A 20,676-nucleotide genomic window follows, 5' to 3' on the forward strand; every position below is an offset into this window, starting at 1 on the left:
GACTATTATACAGCACAGACTATTATACAGTAAAGACTATGATACAGTACAGACTATTATACAGCACAGACTATTATACAGTAAAGACTATTATACAGTACAGACTATGATACAGTAAAGACTATCAACAGTAAAGACTATTATACAGCACAGACTATTATACAGTAAAGACTATTATACAGCACAGACTATTATACAGCAGAGACTATTATACAGCACAGACTATTATACAGCACAGACTATTATACAGTAAAGACTATTATACAGTAAAGATTATCATACAGTAAAGACTATGATTCAGTAAAGACTATTATACAGTAAAGACTATGATACAGCACAGACTATTATACAGCAGAGACTATTATACAGTAAAGACTATGATACAGTAAAGACTATCAACAGTAAAGACTATTATACAGCACAGACTATTATACAGTACAGACTATTATACAGCACAGACTATTATACAGTAAAGACTATTATACAGTACAGACTATGATACAGTAAAGACTATCAACAGTAAAGACTATTATACAGCACAGACTATTATACAGTAAAGACTATTATACAGCACAGACTATTATACAGCAGAGACTATTATACAGCACAGACTATTATACAGCACAGACTATTATACAGTAAAGACTATTATACAGTAAAGATTATCATACAGTAAAGACTATGATTCAGTAAAGACTATTATACAGTAAAGACTATGATACAGCACAGACTATTATACAGCAGAGACTATTATACAGTAAAGACTATTATACAGTAAAGATTATCATACAGTAAAGACTATGATTCAGTAAAGACTATTATACAGCACAGACTATTATACAGCAGAGATTATTATACAGTAAAGATTATCATACAGTAAAGACTATGATACAGAACAGACTATTATACAGCAGAGACTATTATACAGTAAAGACTATTATACAGCACAGACTATTATACAGTAAAGACTATTATACAGTACAGACTATTATACAGTAAAGATTATCATACAGTAAAGACTATGATTCAGTAAAGACTATTATACAGCACAGACTATTATACAGTAAAGACTATGATACAGTAAAGACTATTATACAGCACAGACTATTATACAGCACAGACTATTATACAGTAAAGACTATTATACAGCACAGACTATTATACAGCACAGACTATTATACAGTAAAGACTATTATACAGCACAGACTATTATACAGCACAGACTATTATACAGTAAAGACTATGATACAGTAAAGACTATCAACAGTAAAGACTATTATAAAGCACAGACTATTATACTGTACAACATAATTATTACCATCTTTGAACAACGATGTTGTTTAGCATTATGAGACATAACAAATATTAAAAGATAGCATTATTTAAAAGTGACCTTAAAAATTGTATTCCCTTAAAATGAGCAACAATTGCACAAGTAGGTCTACATAGGATTCGATACACACGGAAACAAAATGTGGCAATCGAATTTCTGCAAGTGTACGCTGCGGTAGTTCCATTTAAGGTGAGGCAACTTCCATAGTAAATATTGAATTTTTGTCACTTGCAGGCACTTACAAACCCCTGTCCTCTGTGAATGTATTTTCAGTCGAGGCTTATTAGGATAGGTTGATTTTTTTATACAATGCAAAATAGTTTGCTTATGTACAGTAGCACCTTAAAATGTAAGTGTTATTAGTCATTTACAGTAACTAGCCAAATAGTTACTCTATACTTTAAGCAGTAATGCTGTGGAACAAAATTAATGGAATGATCCAGTCTTTCCCTGCTTTTGGAATATGGTTTAATCCACCTGCGTCACATGATTAGGGAGCTTCGTGAAGCCAAGTTGATTACTGACAGAAAAATGAAATTCTCACACCCAGGTCGGTATATCAAGGATATAAACAACAAATATTGAGGTGTTCTAATAAATTTTGCACGCTACTGTATGCAAATCCATCGCAAAGCATCGATTCACTTCAACACCACAGGCACTAGCCTTTCTTCTCACGGACAGATGTTCAAATGAAAAGTTACATATGCTGCATCTATTTTTAAACTTGAACACATGAACTCTTCTATTTAAACAGAGATGCGTCAAGAGACTACAGACAAAATGCTAACAAACAAATACCTACTCTTAACAAATAATCTTCAATGGCAGTCGCAATGAATTAAGGGCATTGGTAGCACAGTTGCAGATTCCATGGTTGATAGCACAGCACTGGCAGCATTTTTACCTTTTCATATTCTACATACCCTAACTATTAATAAAATGCTGTCGGTCCCATAGTCTGACTGCAGCTAGACCACTGGGTCTAAGTGGTCTAGCTGCCTACTGGACAGGAAGTACCAGGATGCAGTAGTAACTTTTTCTATAGCGTTGCATTTTGAAATATTTAGAAACACATTAAAAATAAGAATTTCCTACAAGAAAAACAGAAATGGATTTTAAAGCTTTGGTTTGAGGTGCGCTGCTGTCATTTCTGAAACCGATTAGGGGGTGGGTGAGGGAGCAGTTCAGTCTCCATGCCTCAAGCCTGCCCTGGACTGGTGGGAGCACCCTTTCTCTTAGGGGGTGAGGGAGCAGTTCAGTCTCCATGCCTCTAGCCTACCCTGGACAGGAGGGAGCACCCTTTCTCTTAGGGGATGAGGGAGCAGTTCAGTCTCCATGCCTCTAGCCTGCCCTGGACTGGAGGGAGCACCCTTTCTCTTAGGGGGTGAGGGAGGGAGCAGTTCAGTCTCCATGCCTCAAGCTAAACCTTGAGCCCTCTTTTTGAACTGCCTGTGTGGATAACAACACTTGAGTTTCAAGGTGGATTTTACCACCTGCAGTTGCTTACTCTACGGAAAGCCCCAGGAATGAGTCAAAGCTGTTCTCAAAAGCATCAACACAGTAACCACGACTCTTCCGTGCCAGATCAGTCTCGTCACCCCTGCAGCCTGTTCCTATAACCAGTTTCTTGTTAAACAGCAGGGTGAGCTATGAACGAGAGCTCGTGAAAGAAATCCATTTAAATGTGTTGAACCTAAATACAGTCAAAGAGTAGAGTCAAGTGACCTTTGATTTCTTTTTATATTTCCCTTATTATCTGATTGGGGTTCTGCGTGGTTCGGAGTTGTTCTGATATTGGGTTACTTTCATTTCTTCTCTAAATCGGCCTGGCTTTGAGCTGCTTTCAGCTTGCCTTGAGCATCCTAACTGCCAGCTCTGCACAGTCTCTCCTGTTCCAATCAAATCACCTTTCAACTCGGCCAAGTTACAGGCTATTCCCATTAAATAATGGAGCGAAATATGAGGAAAGATTAAAATAAGTCTAAATGGTATTTAACCCGATTCACTATTTCCAATTTAGCACAGAATAGCCCAACTGTATAAATGGGTAATTGTATGTAAAAAAAATAATGTAATTGTATGTAAAAATAATGTGATATCTTGTAACAATTGTAAGTCGCACTGGATAAGGGCGTCTGCTAAGAAATAAAATAATAATAGGTTTTGGACATCTGTCTGATCCTGTTCAAAACTGGGACCACATACTGTATTCAGCATCACGGCAGTAAACGCACGCCTCCAAATGGATTTAACCCTATTGAATTATAAAGCCAAGCTGAAATGATATAGTGCTCTATGAACAATATTTTAAACCACGAGATGAAATAATGTTCTGATAAATTGCATAAACTATGTATGATCTGGAGCAGTTTCATGCTTAATAATCCTTATCAAAACTTTAATTAAACGCATTATTTAAACTGATAGGTACAAATACATATTTACTGTGATAAATTACCAAATGCGCATATAAGATATATTAGCATGCGCCATGCCTATTTACTGTTCTGAGTTTACAGTATTTGACCTTGAGTTAATATTTCTGTACATCACCATGTTTATCAATGCTTTACCCATGCGTTACCATTGCACTGCACTAGTTAATTAAACAACCTCACTTGATTTCGGGTTGCTGCTGGGTCGCGCGTCTTTTTTATTTATTTATTTATTTTCAAAATGTAACACAACTCTTGCTCTTAAATAAAAAGGTATCCGGCGTTGTCGTTGACAGACCCTGTTCTTGAGTGACGGGACACAAAGAACGATTTTGCAAAAGTCGTTTGAAGCACAGGCTCGTATAGGTACTTTACAAATTGTTAATAACCAATGGAACACGCCAATGCACCTGCTGCTCCTTACCTTGAATACTGTGGAGGTAAAGTTTAAGTCCGTTTCGAAGCTGCTGGTCCCCAACTCGCTCGAGCTGTTTAAAGATTTTGGAAATGTTCGTCTTGATAGACTCGTGTCTTCTTACCTCAGCTCGGATGGCTGTGGAATGCAACAATTTAGTCTGGCTGCCGTTGTTATTCATTTTACCATTCCTTATCACGATATCGCTAGTTGTAAAATAAAGTCAGGAAACTTGTAATCCATTAGTGCGAAGACAAAACCCCAAACCCCCCTCCCCCCCAAAAAAAAACGGCCAACACTGAAAAAAAAAATTGTGAAAGTTTGTGAACTATTATCATGTTTCCTTTGACTGGCTGTGAATGTACTTCCTGGTTCTAGATATTTTTTTTCTTCTTCTTCTGAAGACAGAGATATTACACCTGATACTGACAGAGTGACGTCAACAGAAACTGTTGTAGGTAGTTTAGGAACATTCTCGGAAAGTTTTCTATTGTTTTGCAATTGCATTCAGACTGTAATAATATCCTTATTGACTTATTTGTTTCAAATGTATTTTATTTTTTTAAATAAATGGTTGCATTAAATACTACAGTATAACAAAGCACTATAAAGTATTAATAAACAAATAAACACATAAATAAACAAATAGAAAAGTGATATATATATATATATATATATATATATATATATATATATATATATATATATATATATATATATATCAGGTCAGGACAACGTTTGGCACAACTTAAGTTTTTAAGGGTTTGAATACCTTGGCCATCGTCATCAAGGTCCCATCAGAAAAGCATTATGACATCAGAAGTCAAATCCCAGGTCACGCCGCTGCAATAACCTGCAGCTGTGTTTTTAATGCATTTTACAGCACTCTGGGCTGCATCAGCTATCTGTGGTTTTACTGGGATCACCTGAAAAATAGGTGATGCCATTCCAGGTGGATTCCCTGGTGCTGTAGAATGCTGTAGTGTATACCTGTATAATGTGTAGCATGCATATTAATGTTTCAGCATATACATTGATATTTAATGTATAGCGTGTGCAAGTGTTTAAATGTGAATATGTTTGGCATACTTTTAAAACCGAATAAACAGATTTATCACAAAGAAGTGGTATACAATATTATTTTTAATAATCATGTGTATTTAATAATACTACTCATGTATGTTTTAATATTTAATCCTATAGTATGAAGTACCACACCATAAGCACCTTACCGCACCACTAATATATTTATAGTATGCATTGCAGGTCATTAAAGTCCTGTATTTTCACATGACCACTAGAAAATTGTTTATATAACGGAAAACCTGAGGTGTATTTTTTTGTTGGACAAAATCAGAGACAGCTACACCGTGCCGTCACCTTGTGGCTATATGAGAGATTGCTCTTTGAATATTGATTGTTTCCAAAACGCAAACACGGGTTAAAGTTCCTCATTTCTGTGCAGGGGTGTCAGTCATGCAAAACTAGAAACACGAACTCAATTTTAACGTCACCGAAGTAAATCACATGACTTGCGTCCTAAACGCATTGTTGGCTAAGTGTTGCCGTCCCTACCTTTTGATCGACAGCAATGCTGCCCAACGAGCGACCGTGAGGCGGCGAACACAAAAGAATACTCTGCCAAAGTTCCGCCCCTTTATTATCCTCATAACCAATAGCTAACAGTCTAAGGGAATTGACAGATGCGGCAACCAACCATTCTTTCAGTTGTAGACACCTATAATGACAACGCAAAAATCCTCCCACCGGCCTGTGGGCGTGTCAAAAGGGACGGGTTTAAAACCTGATTGACATGTGATAAACCAACCAGCACCCAGCTTTGTGAACAGCGATGCCGTCATTGGGACGCTCGCAACGCTGTATGCCGGTAGCTGGAAGGAAATCCGTTTTTAGATTTAAAGAGACAGCGTTACTGTTTCTCTATCGCCTTCCGAGGGCAAATGAGATACAAAAACAAGCAAACAAGTTGTATTGTCTATTATTAATTAAAAATAAGCTTCTGAAAAATGGTTTGCGGCGGCTTCACCTGCTCGAGAAATGCCCTCAGTTCGCTTAACGTCGTTTATATGGTGAGTATAGCGTTGTTGGTGTATATATGTGACTGAAGTAATCTGTACCGCACAATGCAAGTAATGTTTTTTTTAGGAATGTAATATATTACAGTACATAAAAATCTGTTTAGTAATTATTTGTAACACCCTGTCAACAACGGGAGTTTTGTTGACATAACGAAAAAATCTTACGAAACCCAACCGTAATGTCGAACATGCATTTACAATACCCGCGGCAGTAATGTAAACTGGTCTGTAATTTATTTTATGAGTATAATTATTTTTTTTTACGGTGAAATGTATAAACGACAAGGAATACAGAAACAGGTTGGGTCGTTTCTCCTTTACTGATAACGTCTAGAACCGTGTTTTATTTGTATGTAATGCATCCAGTTTAGCACCACTATATGTGTAGGCCTAGAACAGAAGTAGTCAGTACTGGGGTGTCTCATCAGGGTTATGGGGTTCAAAGACCCCTCATATTAAAACATCGCATAAACTAGGAGAACTCCGCTACCTGTGCCTGTGTCATTGACCTTGTGTGTGGCTGATGTAGTTTGAACTGTGTCATTATTATTATTATTTATTAGCAGACGCACTTATCCAGGGCGACTTTCAATTGTTACAAGATATCACATTTTTTTTTACATACAATTATATATATTTTTACACATTATTTTTACATACAATTACCCATTTATACAGTTGGGTTTTTACTGGAGCAATCTAGGTAAAGTACCTTGCTCAAAGGTACAGCAGCAGTGTCCCACACCTGGGATTGAACCCACAACCCTCCGGTCAAGAGCCCTAACCACTACTCCACACTGTTGCTGTATATTATAAAGCGTAATTTAAGACTGCTTTGGAACAGAATGTAGACATTGCACTTAAAAAATAAATAAATAAATAAATAAAGATAAAAAAATGAAGCTAAAATAATGGGGAATAATAATTAAGCAAAGATTGCCCTTCGTAAATCTTGCACAAAATCTATGGCATACACTTTAGCACAAATACCGGGCCTATGACAGTGCTACTGGTCCAATCACAGTAGTATTTATTATACAGCAGAATCTGCCTGACCTCTGAATTCTAAAACGTGAAGGTTTCCATGGGCTGGAAGCCATACACTTGTCACTGATGTGTCCTGTCTTCTGAGTACAGATTGAGGTTGTGTGAGTCCATAGGTTAAGCTTTCTGTAAACACGTCTAGCCTCTGTCCATAGAACACTAAAGGAATGTGTATCTAGCCAGATAACTCGTAGGGGCTGTGTATTGATTTTTAAAGGACCAGTCCTTGTTGATTGTACTGATTTGGACTCGTGTGTGTGATTGTGCACATCTGAACTGCTATTAAATAATGTAATCACAGCCTGGATTGTGCCTTTTGCTCTCCAGTGATCTGTGACGCACACCCCAGCACACGTTTTTATGATAACATTTATATAATTAACTACAGGGTGTGTGAAAGAGAAACCAGCCTGGCAGTCATGGCAGCAGTTTTTGACACTTCTTCGCATTAGCGCCAACAGCTATAATCAGTGTGATTCATGCTCGGAGAAAGTCAGTTGCACTTTGCTGTTACAGCGATGACAAGTAAACTAACCCAATCCAGTCGTTATTGGCCCTGACCTGTGGATGGGTTGGGATTGTGCTGCTGTTTCTGTTTTTGGAGGTCTGCTAGACTGGAACTGTCCAACCGTTTGTCAACAAGAGCCACACACAAACCCCTGACCGAATCGCCATTAAAATGCTAGAAAACTGAAAACGGGTGGGCTTTACAATTTCGTACAATCAAGACGGACAGGGGTATTGAAAAAGGGGTACGATCAGTGTACACGCAAACTTCGTCTATTCTCACTTCATTTTAGATGAAAATGACTCCGTTGACCAGTTTTTAGACCACACAAAGCAGTTTATTTAGCCCTTACTGTTTGAAATCGCTGCCATTCTTAAAAACACCACCCTCTAACTCTAACACTAGCCAACCAGGTGGAGCCCTCATAATAAGGCAGGTAGGGCTGAGGTTAAAGCAGAGTCAGCGTTTCTTTCAGTGCTACTGAACATTGCAGGCATGAAAATAAGACCAATTGAATATCGGTTTAATCCATTCCTGGTTTTACTATAAGTTTAATAAGACACACCTGGGCTTGTTACCGGCTGTACACTGTGTCTAATCAAGCTCGTACAGTTGTAATGGGTGAAACAGCTGTGCAATAGAAGTCTTTCCATTCTTGCATTGACCCCTGTTGAAAAGCTGTACATTCACTGTCTGTGTGGTACTGTGTTTTATTTCATATTCTTTGAGCACATTTTGGAGTGTGGCAGGGGGACTGGTTAATGTTTACTCTGTGGTGTACCTAATGTACTGGGAGTTTAACCCAAACTCTCTTGAGATCGTGGATATGACGATGACTGAAGAAATGCATTAGTTATGAATCGCGCCACATTGCTCGTGAAATACTGTACTGAAGTAAACAAAATATGCATTGAGAATGAATTGTTGAATATTGACGGCATCCATTGCCCCCATCATGTTTAACAAGATACCTTTCTGATGTAAATAGCAACATCCCCACTGCTCCTGTGTTAGCCAAGTGGATATTGAATCACAAAACAGGAAGCAAGCTAATTTTGAAGTGTTGCGAGTTGACAAGGTACTGAAATATTTTTAGCTGCTACTAAGCCTCTTGTCATGATTGTCACAGTGCTGTGCTTTGTAGTGCAGCAGATGTGTTTTTTTTCTTTGCTTTATAATTCAGAATTATGTGCGGTTATCTGTCTTGAGGAAATATGCCTTCTGAGTTTCAATTTCATGCTTCAAGATTTAAGATTAAAGCACACAGTAGAGTCTGTGTGACACAAAGTGAGAGAAAAAAAAATGCATTGCACCTTGTGTTGTAAACTGTCTGCGTTTTAATTTCCTTTTGCAAAATGCGCATACAGATATGTCCTGCAAATGCTGTAGAGACTACCAGCCTTTCGTTACGATATGCATGGCTTTAAACTCATACTAGCCCTGCTGCACCCAGTCCTGGTTTTCAGAACAAACCTCAATTAAGAATATTATTTTAATGCTCTTGAATCAGGAGTTTGTTAATAAAAACAATTTGTTGGTGTCTCATAGCTGCATAAACAACTCTTATCAATAAAACCAGCCGTTCTTAGTTCTGGCACCTGCTCATTTCAATAATACCTAAAAAAAGGACTGTTTAGAAACCCAGGAGTGGATTCAGAGTATTGTGAGTCTCAAGCCTTGAGTGCATTGGCATTAAACTACAGTCCCAGCTTGTACTCTGTTTGCCCAATGCAAAGATCCCATTTGTGCCTGCAAGCGAGCAGAAACATACTGTTCAGTGTTTATGTGTGTTTATGTATTCAGGCCCCCACCATTGTCAATGGCAGTGCAGCTTTTAAACTATAATGTCCTTAAACAGCACAGTCAGAACAACAGTTTTTCACATCCTCCATATTTGAATCATGATGATTTGAAACCTGCAGAAACGTGTCTCAAGAATGCCAAAGCTCTGCAAGCAAGCTCTGTTATTAAATATATCTATCTATGTATGCAATTAAATGAAAAAGCAAAGGTGAGCAACACTGTGTGGCAAAGGGATGTGTTGTTATACTGTGGACTGCAGATCAGACAATCATACAGCAGTTTCACGTTATTGGTCAGACAGCTGCAGAAGGCACCCTCTATAGTCATTTAAGGATTAGAACTGCATTCAGCTTTTGAAACTGGGTCAGCGTTAATCTGTGCAAAATGATCAGCCAGTTAATTTCCGTAATTGGAGCCAAAATCGTAATATCTGTGTATTATCAACATCAAGAATAAACATTTTTATTGTTCCAGTACTTGCAGCCAGTTCTGCTAAATTAGCCCGCCAGAGCTCAATTACTGTGCCTCATTTATTTTGTAAAAAGTTTATTTTGCAATATCTTGGCTTATCTCTGCATCTGAGAACAAACAAAAGCAGAGCATTGCTCAAAGTAGCGACCATCTTTCTCTGTAGCACGCTCCATAGGTGGCTGTAGTTTAAGATCTTTTTTTGACGTCAACACATTTTTTTACTAATCCCACAGCAGAGCGATGCTTTATTGAAGGCATCAGAGGGTTCTGCTGTACGTGGCATGAATTAACATTAACTAAAAAAAAAAACAACAACAATACTACTAATAATAATAATGAACATGTAGACCAGCACGGTCAAGTCAGGTGGTAAAAATTGAAAGACGCTAGAAATTAGAGCGAGCGAGCGAACAGCAGAAAATACTCAAATTTATTACAAAGACAACTAACATACCATAAAGAGAAAAACGAGTCAACTCCTGAAAGGGAAGCATCCTCAACTTCCGAGTCTTCGTTTTCTGAGCCGGTGTGATACGAAAAGCTCCAAAAAGGAAATTTTAGCCATCATGGTGTCAACAGTTCAGCTGGTTAGTTCAACAAATCAGGGCTAATGCACTGCAGTTATTGTAGGCAAATACCAGAACTACTGATTTTTACAGCAGACTGTTCCTCTTTTTTTTTTTTTTAAATTTAGTAGTCGCCAATTGATTCGGGAGCGGCGAAGACGAACACACGCTGTCCTCCGAAGCGTGTGCCGTCAGCCGACCGCTTCTTTTCACTCTGCAGGCCCGCCATGCAGCCAACCCAGAGCTACAGCGTCGGAGGACAACGCAGCTCTGGGCAGCTTACAGGCAAGCCCGCAGGTGCCTGACCAGTCTACAGGGGTCGCTGGTGCGCGGTGAGCCGAGGACACCCTGGCAGAACTAAGACTAAGAGTTTTAAATAGGCCACTGTTTTATTTTTCAGGTGACCATTTAGAAAAAAAATAGGAGCCTGCAGGCTCCAAAAATAAAAAAAAAAATTATAGGGCTTTATATTTTGTTATGTTTTACACAGTTGCTATGCAAGCAGCACAGCTTATCACAGGATGCATCAGTGTTGTTGTGTTTCCTACACTTTATATTGATTTTATACAGGCTTTGAACTATGATCTTGCTTCCTCTTACCATATGTAAAGGTATGTATAAAGCCCTTAATAGTCCAGTAAAAAAATATGCTGCGCCTGCAGAGACAAAAATAGCAGCCATTACCAGTATGGAAAGAAGACTCCAATTGCACAGGCTTTCAAATGAACCACAATGTACAGGAAACAAGCTCGGATGTGTCTTATTAAACTCGTACAGTAAAACCAGGAGTGGATCAAACTGCTATGCAATGGGAGTCTTATTTCCATCCCTGCATTATGTGCGAGAGCCCATGCTTCTGAGGGGGTTGTGGTTTTCAATGTGAATGATGTCGCTAGAACTCAATGGCACAGATTCTGTGGTCTGCTGTGTAATGTTTTCATTTCTGACAGTCAGCTGTTTGGGTTGATGTAATTCATGCCCCTTATTTTAGCTGTCCAGAACGGAAAACATAACATCAATTTTGTCTTCGTTTGGGCGTGCGGTTTGCGTTCCCCTTGCAGATGACTCAGCCAGAAAAATAAAAAACAATGCCAAAAGCTAGGTGACCTACTGTAACCCTCTGAGAGTTCTGCTTCTTCAGCTCATGTGACTGCTCAGTCTGATCCATCATGTTCTGCAATTATAAAACTGCCTGGCTGTACCTTTCTGAGCCTTCATTGCTTTTGTGAATCATTGAAGAAATGTTTTTTTGTTCTGTAAAACCTAGAGTGTATGGCACAAGGATGTTGGATTCTGTTTAATCTCCTAAACATTTAAACATGTTAAATTTAAAGCTGAGGGAACACTAAGCCCCTTTGTGGCTTGGAACTTGGTTTCAGGAGAATAGGTTTCAGGTCACTGCACGGCACATCAGGGGAGATTGGGGGTTGAGGCAAAGTTGCCTCAAACTAGGTCTCCTGGAACCAGGTTTTAAGCATGAAAAAGTGGCTTGGTGTCCCATCAGCTTAACACATTGGCAATTTGTTACCCTTCAAAAAAGCCATCCTGAGAAGCCTCTATTAGTGCTATAACTTTTTTCTGTGATGCAAAACAACATTAACATGCATGTGGAAAAGACTTGCTATTGAATTTATAAGTTCTTTATTTAGCAGACGCATTTATCCAAGGCGACTTACAAAGACTAGGGTGTGTGAACTATGCATCAGCTGCAGAGTCACTTACAACAACGTCTCACCTGAAAGACGGAGCACAAGGAGGTTAAGTGACTTGCTCAGAGTCACAGAGTGAGTCAGTGAGTGAGCGAGCAAGCCGGGATCTGAATAAATAACCTTTACACTGTACTGTTCTGACTGGCACTACACTCCCTGTGTGTGACATGCATATCTCTGACTTTGGTTTAGGACAAAACATTACATTTTACACTCTAAAGCAGTGGTTCCCAACCTCTGATTTGCTGAATTAGACCTTTGTAATTGTTGTCCGCTCATAAACAGTTGCTATAAGTTAGCTGTAATATTTTATAACTAACTTGAACTCTGCAACTGTTTTAAGAGCCAAAAACCATTACAAAGGTCTAATTAAGCAAATGATCAGTTCAATGAAGGGTCTAGTTAAGTAATTGAGAGCTCGGTTGGAATGAAAACCAGCAGACACGGGGGGTCCCCAGGACCAGGGTTGGAAACCACTGGGACAAACAATGAACATAGTACAGCTGCAGCAGTGTATAGTAAGAATGCTAGGGTGTTCTCTAACACGTTAAGCTGTAAGAGGAAGCCAGGCAGGATGTGAAATAGCTGCGTCAGAGACTTAAGCAGCGTATTCACTGTAAAGAGACTGTGTTGATCTTGGATGGTGATTTAATGTACAGCTATGGACAAAAGTTTTGCGACATCTAGAATTTTAGCATTGAGACATTAATTTAAAAAAATATATATAAATAAAAACTATATATTAACATAATTTTTAGATCTTTTATGGTGGAATCACATGGTGTAATATATTCTTCATACTGTTAGCCTTGTTAACTTTTAATTTAATGCATTTTACATTTGACTGCTAACACACAAAAGTGTAACGGGACACAGCTTTCTGAAAGAATCGGTTTAATAATAAACCCTATGATTGACACTTGAACACAGCGTTTTTATTGTGAAATAAGGTCAGACTAAGGCAAGCAGGCAAACATGTTGAGGAGAAGTCGTTATCAATGTCTTTGTTGTGAAATGCACCCCTTGTGTTGCGTCTTAACGGCTTGTGTAATTCAGAACTCCTGACCACAAACCTGATCAGGTCATTTGATTGTGTACAAACTGTTAAACCATAAACGGCTTAAACCGAATTATGATTGCACGGAAAAGCTGGCCCTTCTCGAACCCTGCCGCTCTCTCCTCTTTGCAGCTGGTGGGCTTGCTGCTGATAGGGGTGGCAGCCTGGGGGAAAGGCTTCGGCATCGTCTCCAGCATCCACATCATCGGAGGGGTGATTGCTGTCGGGGTGTTCCTGCTTCTGATCTCCATCGTGGGGCTTGTCGGAGCCATCAACCACCACCAAGTCCTGCTGTTCTTTGTATCCTTTCACTGGGACTTGGAAAGAAGAGCAAACTGTAGTTGGTGAAACCCTTTTAGGGACACGAGAAACGCTCCTTAATCTGGTAACGTAGATCCTAACTGAAGAACCTAAACAGAGTTCAGTTATCCTCCTGATTTTACTAGCAACTGTCAATAGCAGCAATAAGAGGTAGACCTGCAACATGTGCGGTAGATATGGGCGTTGTCTAGTAGTAAGTACAATAAGGAACATCTCCTGTCTCTTACGGTTTTGTAATCTTCATCTTGCAATGATGTTGATTGGGTGTCCCAGGTATAGGTGTAATGATACCATTGGGGCACTAAAGAGCATGGATCATGATTTGATATTGAATGTTCTTCCAGTGCTGGTAGTCACCTTTGCAGACATCATAAAAGCTGCACACTATTTTGAGCACCTGTAGGCACAAAGGACCTCGGTAGTTCCCAGGACAAGGTTTTTATTTAAATGCAATGCATATGACCACCTCTGTTTGTTGCAGAATATGCATCTCAAGTAAATAGCTTTTTTTCCATTCTAGTAGCAGCTGATTGAGTCAGCATTCCTCCTTGCTCCAGCTCTGCTGTTTCTCTTAACCCCCTCTCTACTCAGTACATGGTCATCCTGTTCCTCGTCTTCATCATTCAGTTTGGGGTGTCCTGCTCTTGCCTGGCCATCAACCGGGGCCAACAGGTAAGAATATTTAACCAAACCTTAACAACATTCTCAGCTGTGATTTTATGTTGGTACTCAGATAGGACAGGGTTAAAATAAGAAAATAGGCTTCTGCCAGTCGTCGTAGTGTTTTTGCAAATTCTGTAACATTCAGAAATATTGTGATTAAACTAGGCATTGTTCCTCATTTATAAATACATAATGTACTTCAATAATTTGAAGTGAAATATATACAGTAGAAACTCATTTATCCGCTCCCCATTCACCCCATTAACTGCGGCTCCTTGACGAGTTTTATCTCAAATACGGTACATTATTGCCAATGTAGACTCACCACCCGCGGTGCACACACACACACACACACACACACGCATATCGACGCACGCATCAGTCTGAAATCTGTGGAGTCGACGCATAGACAGCAGCGTTACAGATGGGAGGATTCATTTCTAGGTATGAACAGCAGAAGGGTGCCGATTCTGTAAAATGAGTTCTCCTGAGACAGTTGCTTAGTGAATCCTAGCAAACATATTTTGTCTCGCTGAAACAAAAGACTATGACGGACTTTCTCAAGGTTCAAAAGAACGACTTGCAGCAGTGAATTGCTTAAAAAAAAAAAAAAAATTCTGTTGACACTTTGTCGAAATGTAAGAAAAGTTAAAATTACACAGCAGACTTGTTTTAGTTTTAAAGTAAAAAAAAAAAGTAATAATATAATTTGTTTGAAATCCCAGAAAACTAGCAACACTTAACTACCGTTATTTAATATTAATATGTGGAATAAATTGCCGCTAATACCTTGTGATATTTCTAGCTGCTAGGCACGCGCTTATATTTATAGGAAAATTGTGAGCTGTGATGGGCTGAATGCTTGTCTCCATCATAAAATGTCTTATGATCTCGTAGCTTTGTAGTATTTTTTCTTTTTTTTTTTGGTAACAGAAAAAACTAGGGAAATGGGGTTGGAGGTGTATCACATTTTGATTTTGCTAGGAGTAACACTGTCAAAGTAAACTCATTTTAAAACATTCTTCTGTCTTTGTAATATATTGTATTGCATGCATCTCCAGTGAACACTAATTTGGTTTACATTACTAGTTTCTGTATTTTATTCGTGCATTCTAGTCACACGCAATGACACCTCATTTATCCGCGGATTTCACACATCCGTGCCTCCCAAGATCATTTTCATTGTGTGCTTGAACTGTGCTTGTAGGAGCAGCTCCTGAACACTTCCTGGAGTCATCTGAGTAACCAAACGCGCGTGGAGCTGGAGACGAGACTGGACTGCTGTGGGCTACTCAACGACACACTGAGCATGGGCCAGTTCCGGATGGACTATGCAAACTGCACTGCGGTAAGTGGACAGGGCAGTGATCAGCCTGGGAGTTTTCAGGCTGGAACAAACTTCAAACACTGCAGAATTTAGAATCCTAAACATTAAAAAAAATAATAAATAATAATAATTGAAACATGGCGAGGCCAATCGGCACATCAGTGCTCATCCGGTTCAGAGTCGCATGTTGAGATCAAAACCTTGTCAGGATGAGTCCTTAAGAATTCCAGTGATTTCAGCATCAGCAACATGGCTAGGTAACCCATCCATACTCTCACCACTCTCCAAGTAAAGAAGTGTCTCCTACCTTCTGTCCTGCCCCTACCTAATTTCCAACTTAACCCTTTATGGTACAAGGGACAAGCAAATAAAATGCTAACTTTCTTCTTTTTGCAACGAGGTGCACGCAGCAGGGTTTAAAATGTACTGACGGGCTGAATCTGGTCATCCAAATGGTCAGTTTCCTCCTCGCGATGCTTGAGTCGCTGTCAAATGTCTTTTAAGAAGAAACCGTTTGAACTACCACTCCATTCCTGGTGTGCCTGAAGGAGTTAATGATACTGCCCTGTAATGCTGTTGTATTCATGGCAGGGGGTTTCTGGTATAGCTGGTTGCTTTATTATTAAAAGTGTCTTTTTTATGTCATACTCTTGTTCAACTTCCTTCCAGGTTTGTAAAGCAAAGAACCAGTGTTACACTTGCGGGGATAAAATGCTGCAGCATTCACAGGAAGCTCTCCAGATCCTGGGAGGAGTGGGGCTCTTTTTCAGTTTCACTGAGGTGAGTCTGGACACTCCGACTGCTGCAATCGGAAGCCTTTGGAACTTGAGGAGTGGTTCCGACACTTAATAGAAGTGTGTCACGTTATTTTTTGTGCCACCTTTTAATGCTAAAGAAAGTTGGTCTTCTTTCCAAAGGGGTCCTAATACTGGGCCATTTATGTAATCTGTTTTTGTTAGGAAACGTAGCCTATTCAAATGATCACCTCTCAACTTTCCATTTCAGATCCTGGGAGTCTGGCTAGCTGTGCGCTACAGGAATCAGAAGGACCCACGAGCGAACCCCAGTGCCTTCCTGTAGACCCCCCTCCTTTCACCCCCCAATCACACACACGCGTGCGCACACACACGATCACAACCATTCTCGTCCCATCTCCTCCCTGTAGCTGCTCAAACCCTACCTACGGATCAAAATGGCACACCCACTGAGCCAGCAAACACTAATGAGTTCATGTCAGAAAGCCAGCCCAGCCATGTGTGTTCACTAATGCATGATGGAATGGACCCCTTATTGGCATTCCTCCAAGGAGACTGGCACTGTCTCTTTCCAGGAGTGTCCCTTTGCAATGCGTCATTCTTGATGTGAAGTTTTTATATATAATATATAGACGTGCGTATGTGTGTGTGTGTGCGCGCATATATACAGATACAGATACAGTGTGGCTGTAAGCAGAACTTCAGGCTTGAAAAGAGAAGTAGATTGGAAAGAACCAGACAAGGGTGGGGTATCCTCTAACTCAACAGAAATAAGATTTGTATAAAGGCGTCTTGTAGTTTTTTTAGAAAATAGTTTTTTTGTTTTCTTTATAGAATATAGCCTTTCCCGTTGACAGCCAACCTAATTATTATTTTTTTTTTTAAATAGTGGCAACCTACATAGTGAAGTTGTCGTTAACTGCTTAGAGCGATGCTTAATGTGGTTTTGGAAGTGTTTAAATATTAAATTAGAATTAAGTTGCAGTTGCAGCTTTAATACAGTGTTTCATATTGTTACAGTCAGCCCAAAAACTGAACTTGGGAGATTTATAGTGGAGACACCATGAACGTTCATATTCATAGAGTACTGTAGTTTTTCCACGCTGAAAAACTCGCAAGCACCCGAAAGAGGTCAAGTGGGTAGCTTGCAGCTCTCCTGATGAGTGAAATAACCACAGGACTATATGGAGTATTCTATTTATATAACAAGGAGAATAGAAAAGGAAGCATGTTTTAAACCTAGCTGGATTTGGAGAGTTACATGATGTCAATCAACTTCCGCATCTGCTTAGAAACGGAATTTGGAACAGCGTGATTCTTCCTGTGGTTCTGTTGTAATTTGGAACAGCGTGATTCTCCCTGTGGTTCTGTTGTAATTTGGAACAGCGCGATTCTCCCTGTGGTTCTGTTGTAATTTGGAACAGCGCGATTCTCCCTGTGGTTCTGTTGTAATTTGGAACAGCGCGATTCTCCCTGTGGTTCTGTTAGATTTTTAATGAATGCAAGAATGCAAAAATAGGGATGGGGGTCACTCTGCACCACCGAATATGAAAGTCATTTGATGCTAGATCTCTCAACAGTTGTTTCAGGGTGTCGGAATGGTGGTACACACCCATCCTGTTCCAGGTTGAAACCACTTGAGGCAGAGCGTTGCATTTCTATATGTATCTAGCAGTCACAAGGTGCAATGTGGAAATAGCTCTGGGGATCTCTGACTGGAGCAAAATAAAAAATGGAACGTTATTATGAATTCTCAGCCAGTGATTCCTCAAGATAAGCCTGAAGGTGGTTAGCCAATTGAAACATCATGTGTTGCAATCTAGTTTAAATGCAAGGCATGTGCGTAAAGTCTCTTGTTTGTACTAAATCTGGCTGCGTGGGCCAGCCTTCAGGACCAAGTGGCATTTAGTATCTCCGAATGAAAATGAGGCAAAATGTAAAATACACATTATATCTAAAGAAGAAAAAGAAAATAGAAAAGGTTGTTGCCAAAATACAGGGATGACTCGTGTCACCTTGACATGTGCAGTAGCAGCAGTTGTATAATATTGGCAAATTATTGTTAGTGATGTGTTGGGGTGGGACTTTTTTTTAAAGAGGACTTCAAGTAAATGTGTATTATTATTATTATTATTATTATTATTATTATTATTAGTTTGCCAAATGATGGATGGGATTGTGTTAAAATAGATTTGTTTTGTTAATATTTTTATAGGTATATATATGTTTTTTTTTGGTAATTATCCTCAGATTTATGCTTTTGTTCAATGTTGCCATACACACACGTTATAAATGCCTAGGGTTTGTCTGCCAGTCATAGCTATAGTTATACGTGCTTCCTCATGCATGTCTTAACAGCACAAGATATATGAAGACAAAACAACTGTACAAACAAACAAAACAAGCATTTTTTAATACAGATTTCTAAGTAGAATTGATAGAAAACTTTTAGGGTTTATGCGGGTCCTGCTAATTGCATGGAGCACTGTACCATTCACATTTAAATAACGTTCTCAAGATTTCAAGTAGGGGTGTACAAACCCAGTGCTGCAGGACTTCTAGGTATCGTTAAATAACTGATTATGTAATTAGGGTGTAGGACCGGAATTCTGCACCCCTGGTTTAGAGAGTGTTTCAAACCTTGTGTTCACATGGCTTCTATAAGGTGTGACAGCATGATTTAAAGTGAATGGCAGTCAGGATGAGAATGCACATTATTTTGGTTGCGTGGATATGGTAGTTGATGCTTGTTTCTCTGCTCCAAACGTGAGGGGATCCATCAGAATAATGCAAACACCATGTGTGTGCCGACTCCAAACTCCTGCCCTAATGAGGTACTGATATTTTCAGTACTTTCCAGTTTCTGGGAAATGTGAATTGCCAATTATATGGTTATCAAAAGCCCTCTTTCCATTGGTAGTGCTTTGCTTTTGACTAGTTCATAAGTGTCTGGCTCCACAGACCCTGTGAACACTTGTGTTGGACTGCTAAGTTAACATTAGGTAGTAATATCTATTGAAGAGAATCGGTTTCAATATTAAGTTTCTTAAAAAAAAAAAAAAACAGCAGTACAACTTTCATGGCGTTCCCTCAACCCTAGGTGCGTCTTTTCCCTTTTTGATTTGACTGCAGATTGAAGTAAAATCAACTTAAAATGATCCCAGATTCATTGCTGGATTTGTACGGGGCTTGCTTACAAAGGCAAGTCATAACCAGCGCTTTTAAAAAAAGGTTTTGTGTTTTTCCATGGGTCCTACCACCGTAGCATTTCATGATGTTAGAACCCAAGATTTGATCTTTATCCTGTAAGATTGCAAGCAAGTTTTAAACCAATTGGAGAGGAAACTGTTTTTAAAGGCTTGGTTCATTCCTCTTTTAGAAGGCACTGTGAGCCTTTTTATAAATACGCTTCGCTTTGCAGTCCCCTTGCCTATCCAGTGCTCACGAGGGTCCACTCTTGTAGTGTAAAAGACACGGTCAACTCTCCATACTAACTTAAATAAGCAAGCTAGAATGCCAGTCGCCCTGTAAACCGTACAAACGTTTCTGTGTGAATTAATCTGAAGCAAACCACTCCAAACGGAACTGGCTTGGGGGAAGTTCTCCCGTTCTGCTTTCTGTTTCAGGCCTAGACTGATCATCTCCAATAGACGCGATCTCTGTGTTTTTTTTAGGATTTAGCTGGACTCTTTTTGTGTGCTACTGAAAGACCTAAATATCGGAACCTTTTTCCTATCTCCTGACACCCCATCCCACCCAATTAGACTAGTCTCCCATAGGATCCAAAGTGGCTTAATGTTTTACACTGAAAGAATGTTCATGTAAATAAAATTCAAAAAGTAATAATGAAAATGACATTGGTGTGCCGAGTCTTTATTCTGCAACATTCTCACTGCATCAGGGATGAGTGAAAGAACCACGCAAGTTCCTCACTGTTGCTGTAAATATAAAATGTGAAGCAAAAAATGAAATTATTAACTATGGATGTTTTTCACCTCTAACGCAACCACAGGGTGATTTTGCACAATGCAAACTTGTCTATTGACCCATTATCTTTTTTCAAATACTCTCATTTAAAAGTAGTTTTTCCTGCATTCATTTTAAGGTGAATGCCCTCAAAAAATGTTTAGCATTTTAAAGATGGTGCTTGTGGCAGGGCCAACTGCT

The 20,676-nt window shown here is 39.3% G+C and overlaps 2 protein-coding genes across 3 annotated transcripts in view; one reads left to right on the forward strand and one right to left on the reverse strand.

The window, feature by feature from the left end:
* The window catches only part of LOC117401078 (arf-GAP with GTPase, ANK repeat and PH domain-containing protein 2), a 51,852-nt gene extending 41,215 nt beyond the window's left edge, over positions 1-10,637 (reverse strand). The window contains exons 1-2 of one of the 2 annotated variants that reach the window (XM_059013329.1): positions 10,566-10,637; positions 4,196-4,324 (exon numbers count right to left, since the gene is read on the reverse strand). In XM_059013329.1, the coding sequence (XP_058869312.1) occupies positions 4,196-4,324; positions 10,566-10,605 (169 nt within the window). In that variant the 5' untranslated portion in view covers positions 10,606-10,637. Of the gene's footprint in view, positions 1-4,195; positions 4,454-10,565 lie in introns of those variants that run through there. The other variant, XM_059013328.1, reaches the window with a different exon arrangement.
* LOC131720902 (tetraspanin-31-like) lies at positions 6,052-20,364 on the forward strand. Its single transcript, XM_059013334.1, has 6 exons — positions 6,052-6,276; positions 13,576-13,743; positions 14,356-14,436; positions 15,635-15,775; positions 16,424-16,534; positions 16,760-20,364. The coding sequence occupies exons 1-6, from the start codon at positions 6,214-6,216 to the stop codon at positions 16,832-16,834; spliced, it is 639 nt and encodes a 212-aa protein (XP_058869317.1). The 5' UTR covers positions 6,052-6,213; the 3' UTR covers positions 16,835-20,364.
* Positions 20,365-20,676: the final 312 nt, after the last annotated feature.

This window comes from Acipenser ruthenus, chromosome 45 (assembly GCF_902713425.1).
Source record: "Acipenser ruthenus chromosome 45, fAciRut3.2 maternal haplotype, whole genome shotgun sequence".
Classification (NCBI taxonomy): Eukaryota; Metazoa; Chordata; class Actinopteri; order Acipenseriformes; family Acipenseridae; genus Acipenser; species Acipenser ruthenus.

What these genes read in the sequence shown, in the direction of transcription:
- LOC131720902 (XM_059013334.1), top strand. Translation starts at nt 6,214, where the DNA reads ATGGTTTGCGGCGGCTTCACCTGCTCGAGAAATGCCCTCAGTTCGCTT. An exon ending in ACCAAGTCCTGCTGTTCTTT is followed by an intron (nt 13,744 to 14,355) that starts GTATCCTTTCAC and finishes CTCTCTACTCAG; the next exon opens with TACATGGTCATCCTGTTCCT. An exon ending in TCTTTTTCAGTTTCACTGAG is followed by an intron (nt 16,535 to 16,759) that starts GTGAGTCTGGAC and finishes TTTCCATTTCAG; the next exon opens with ATCCTGGGAGTCTGGCTAGC.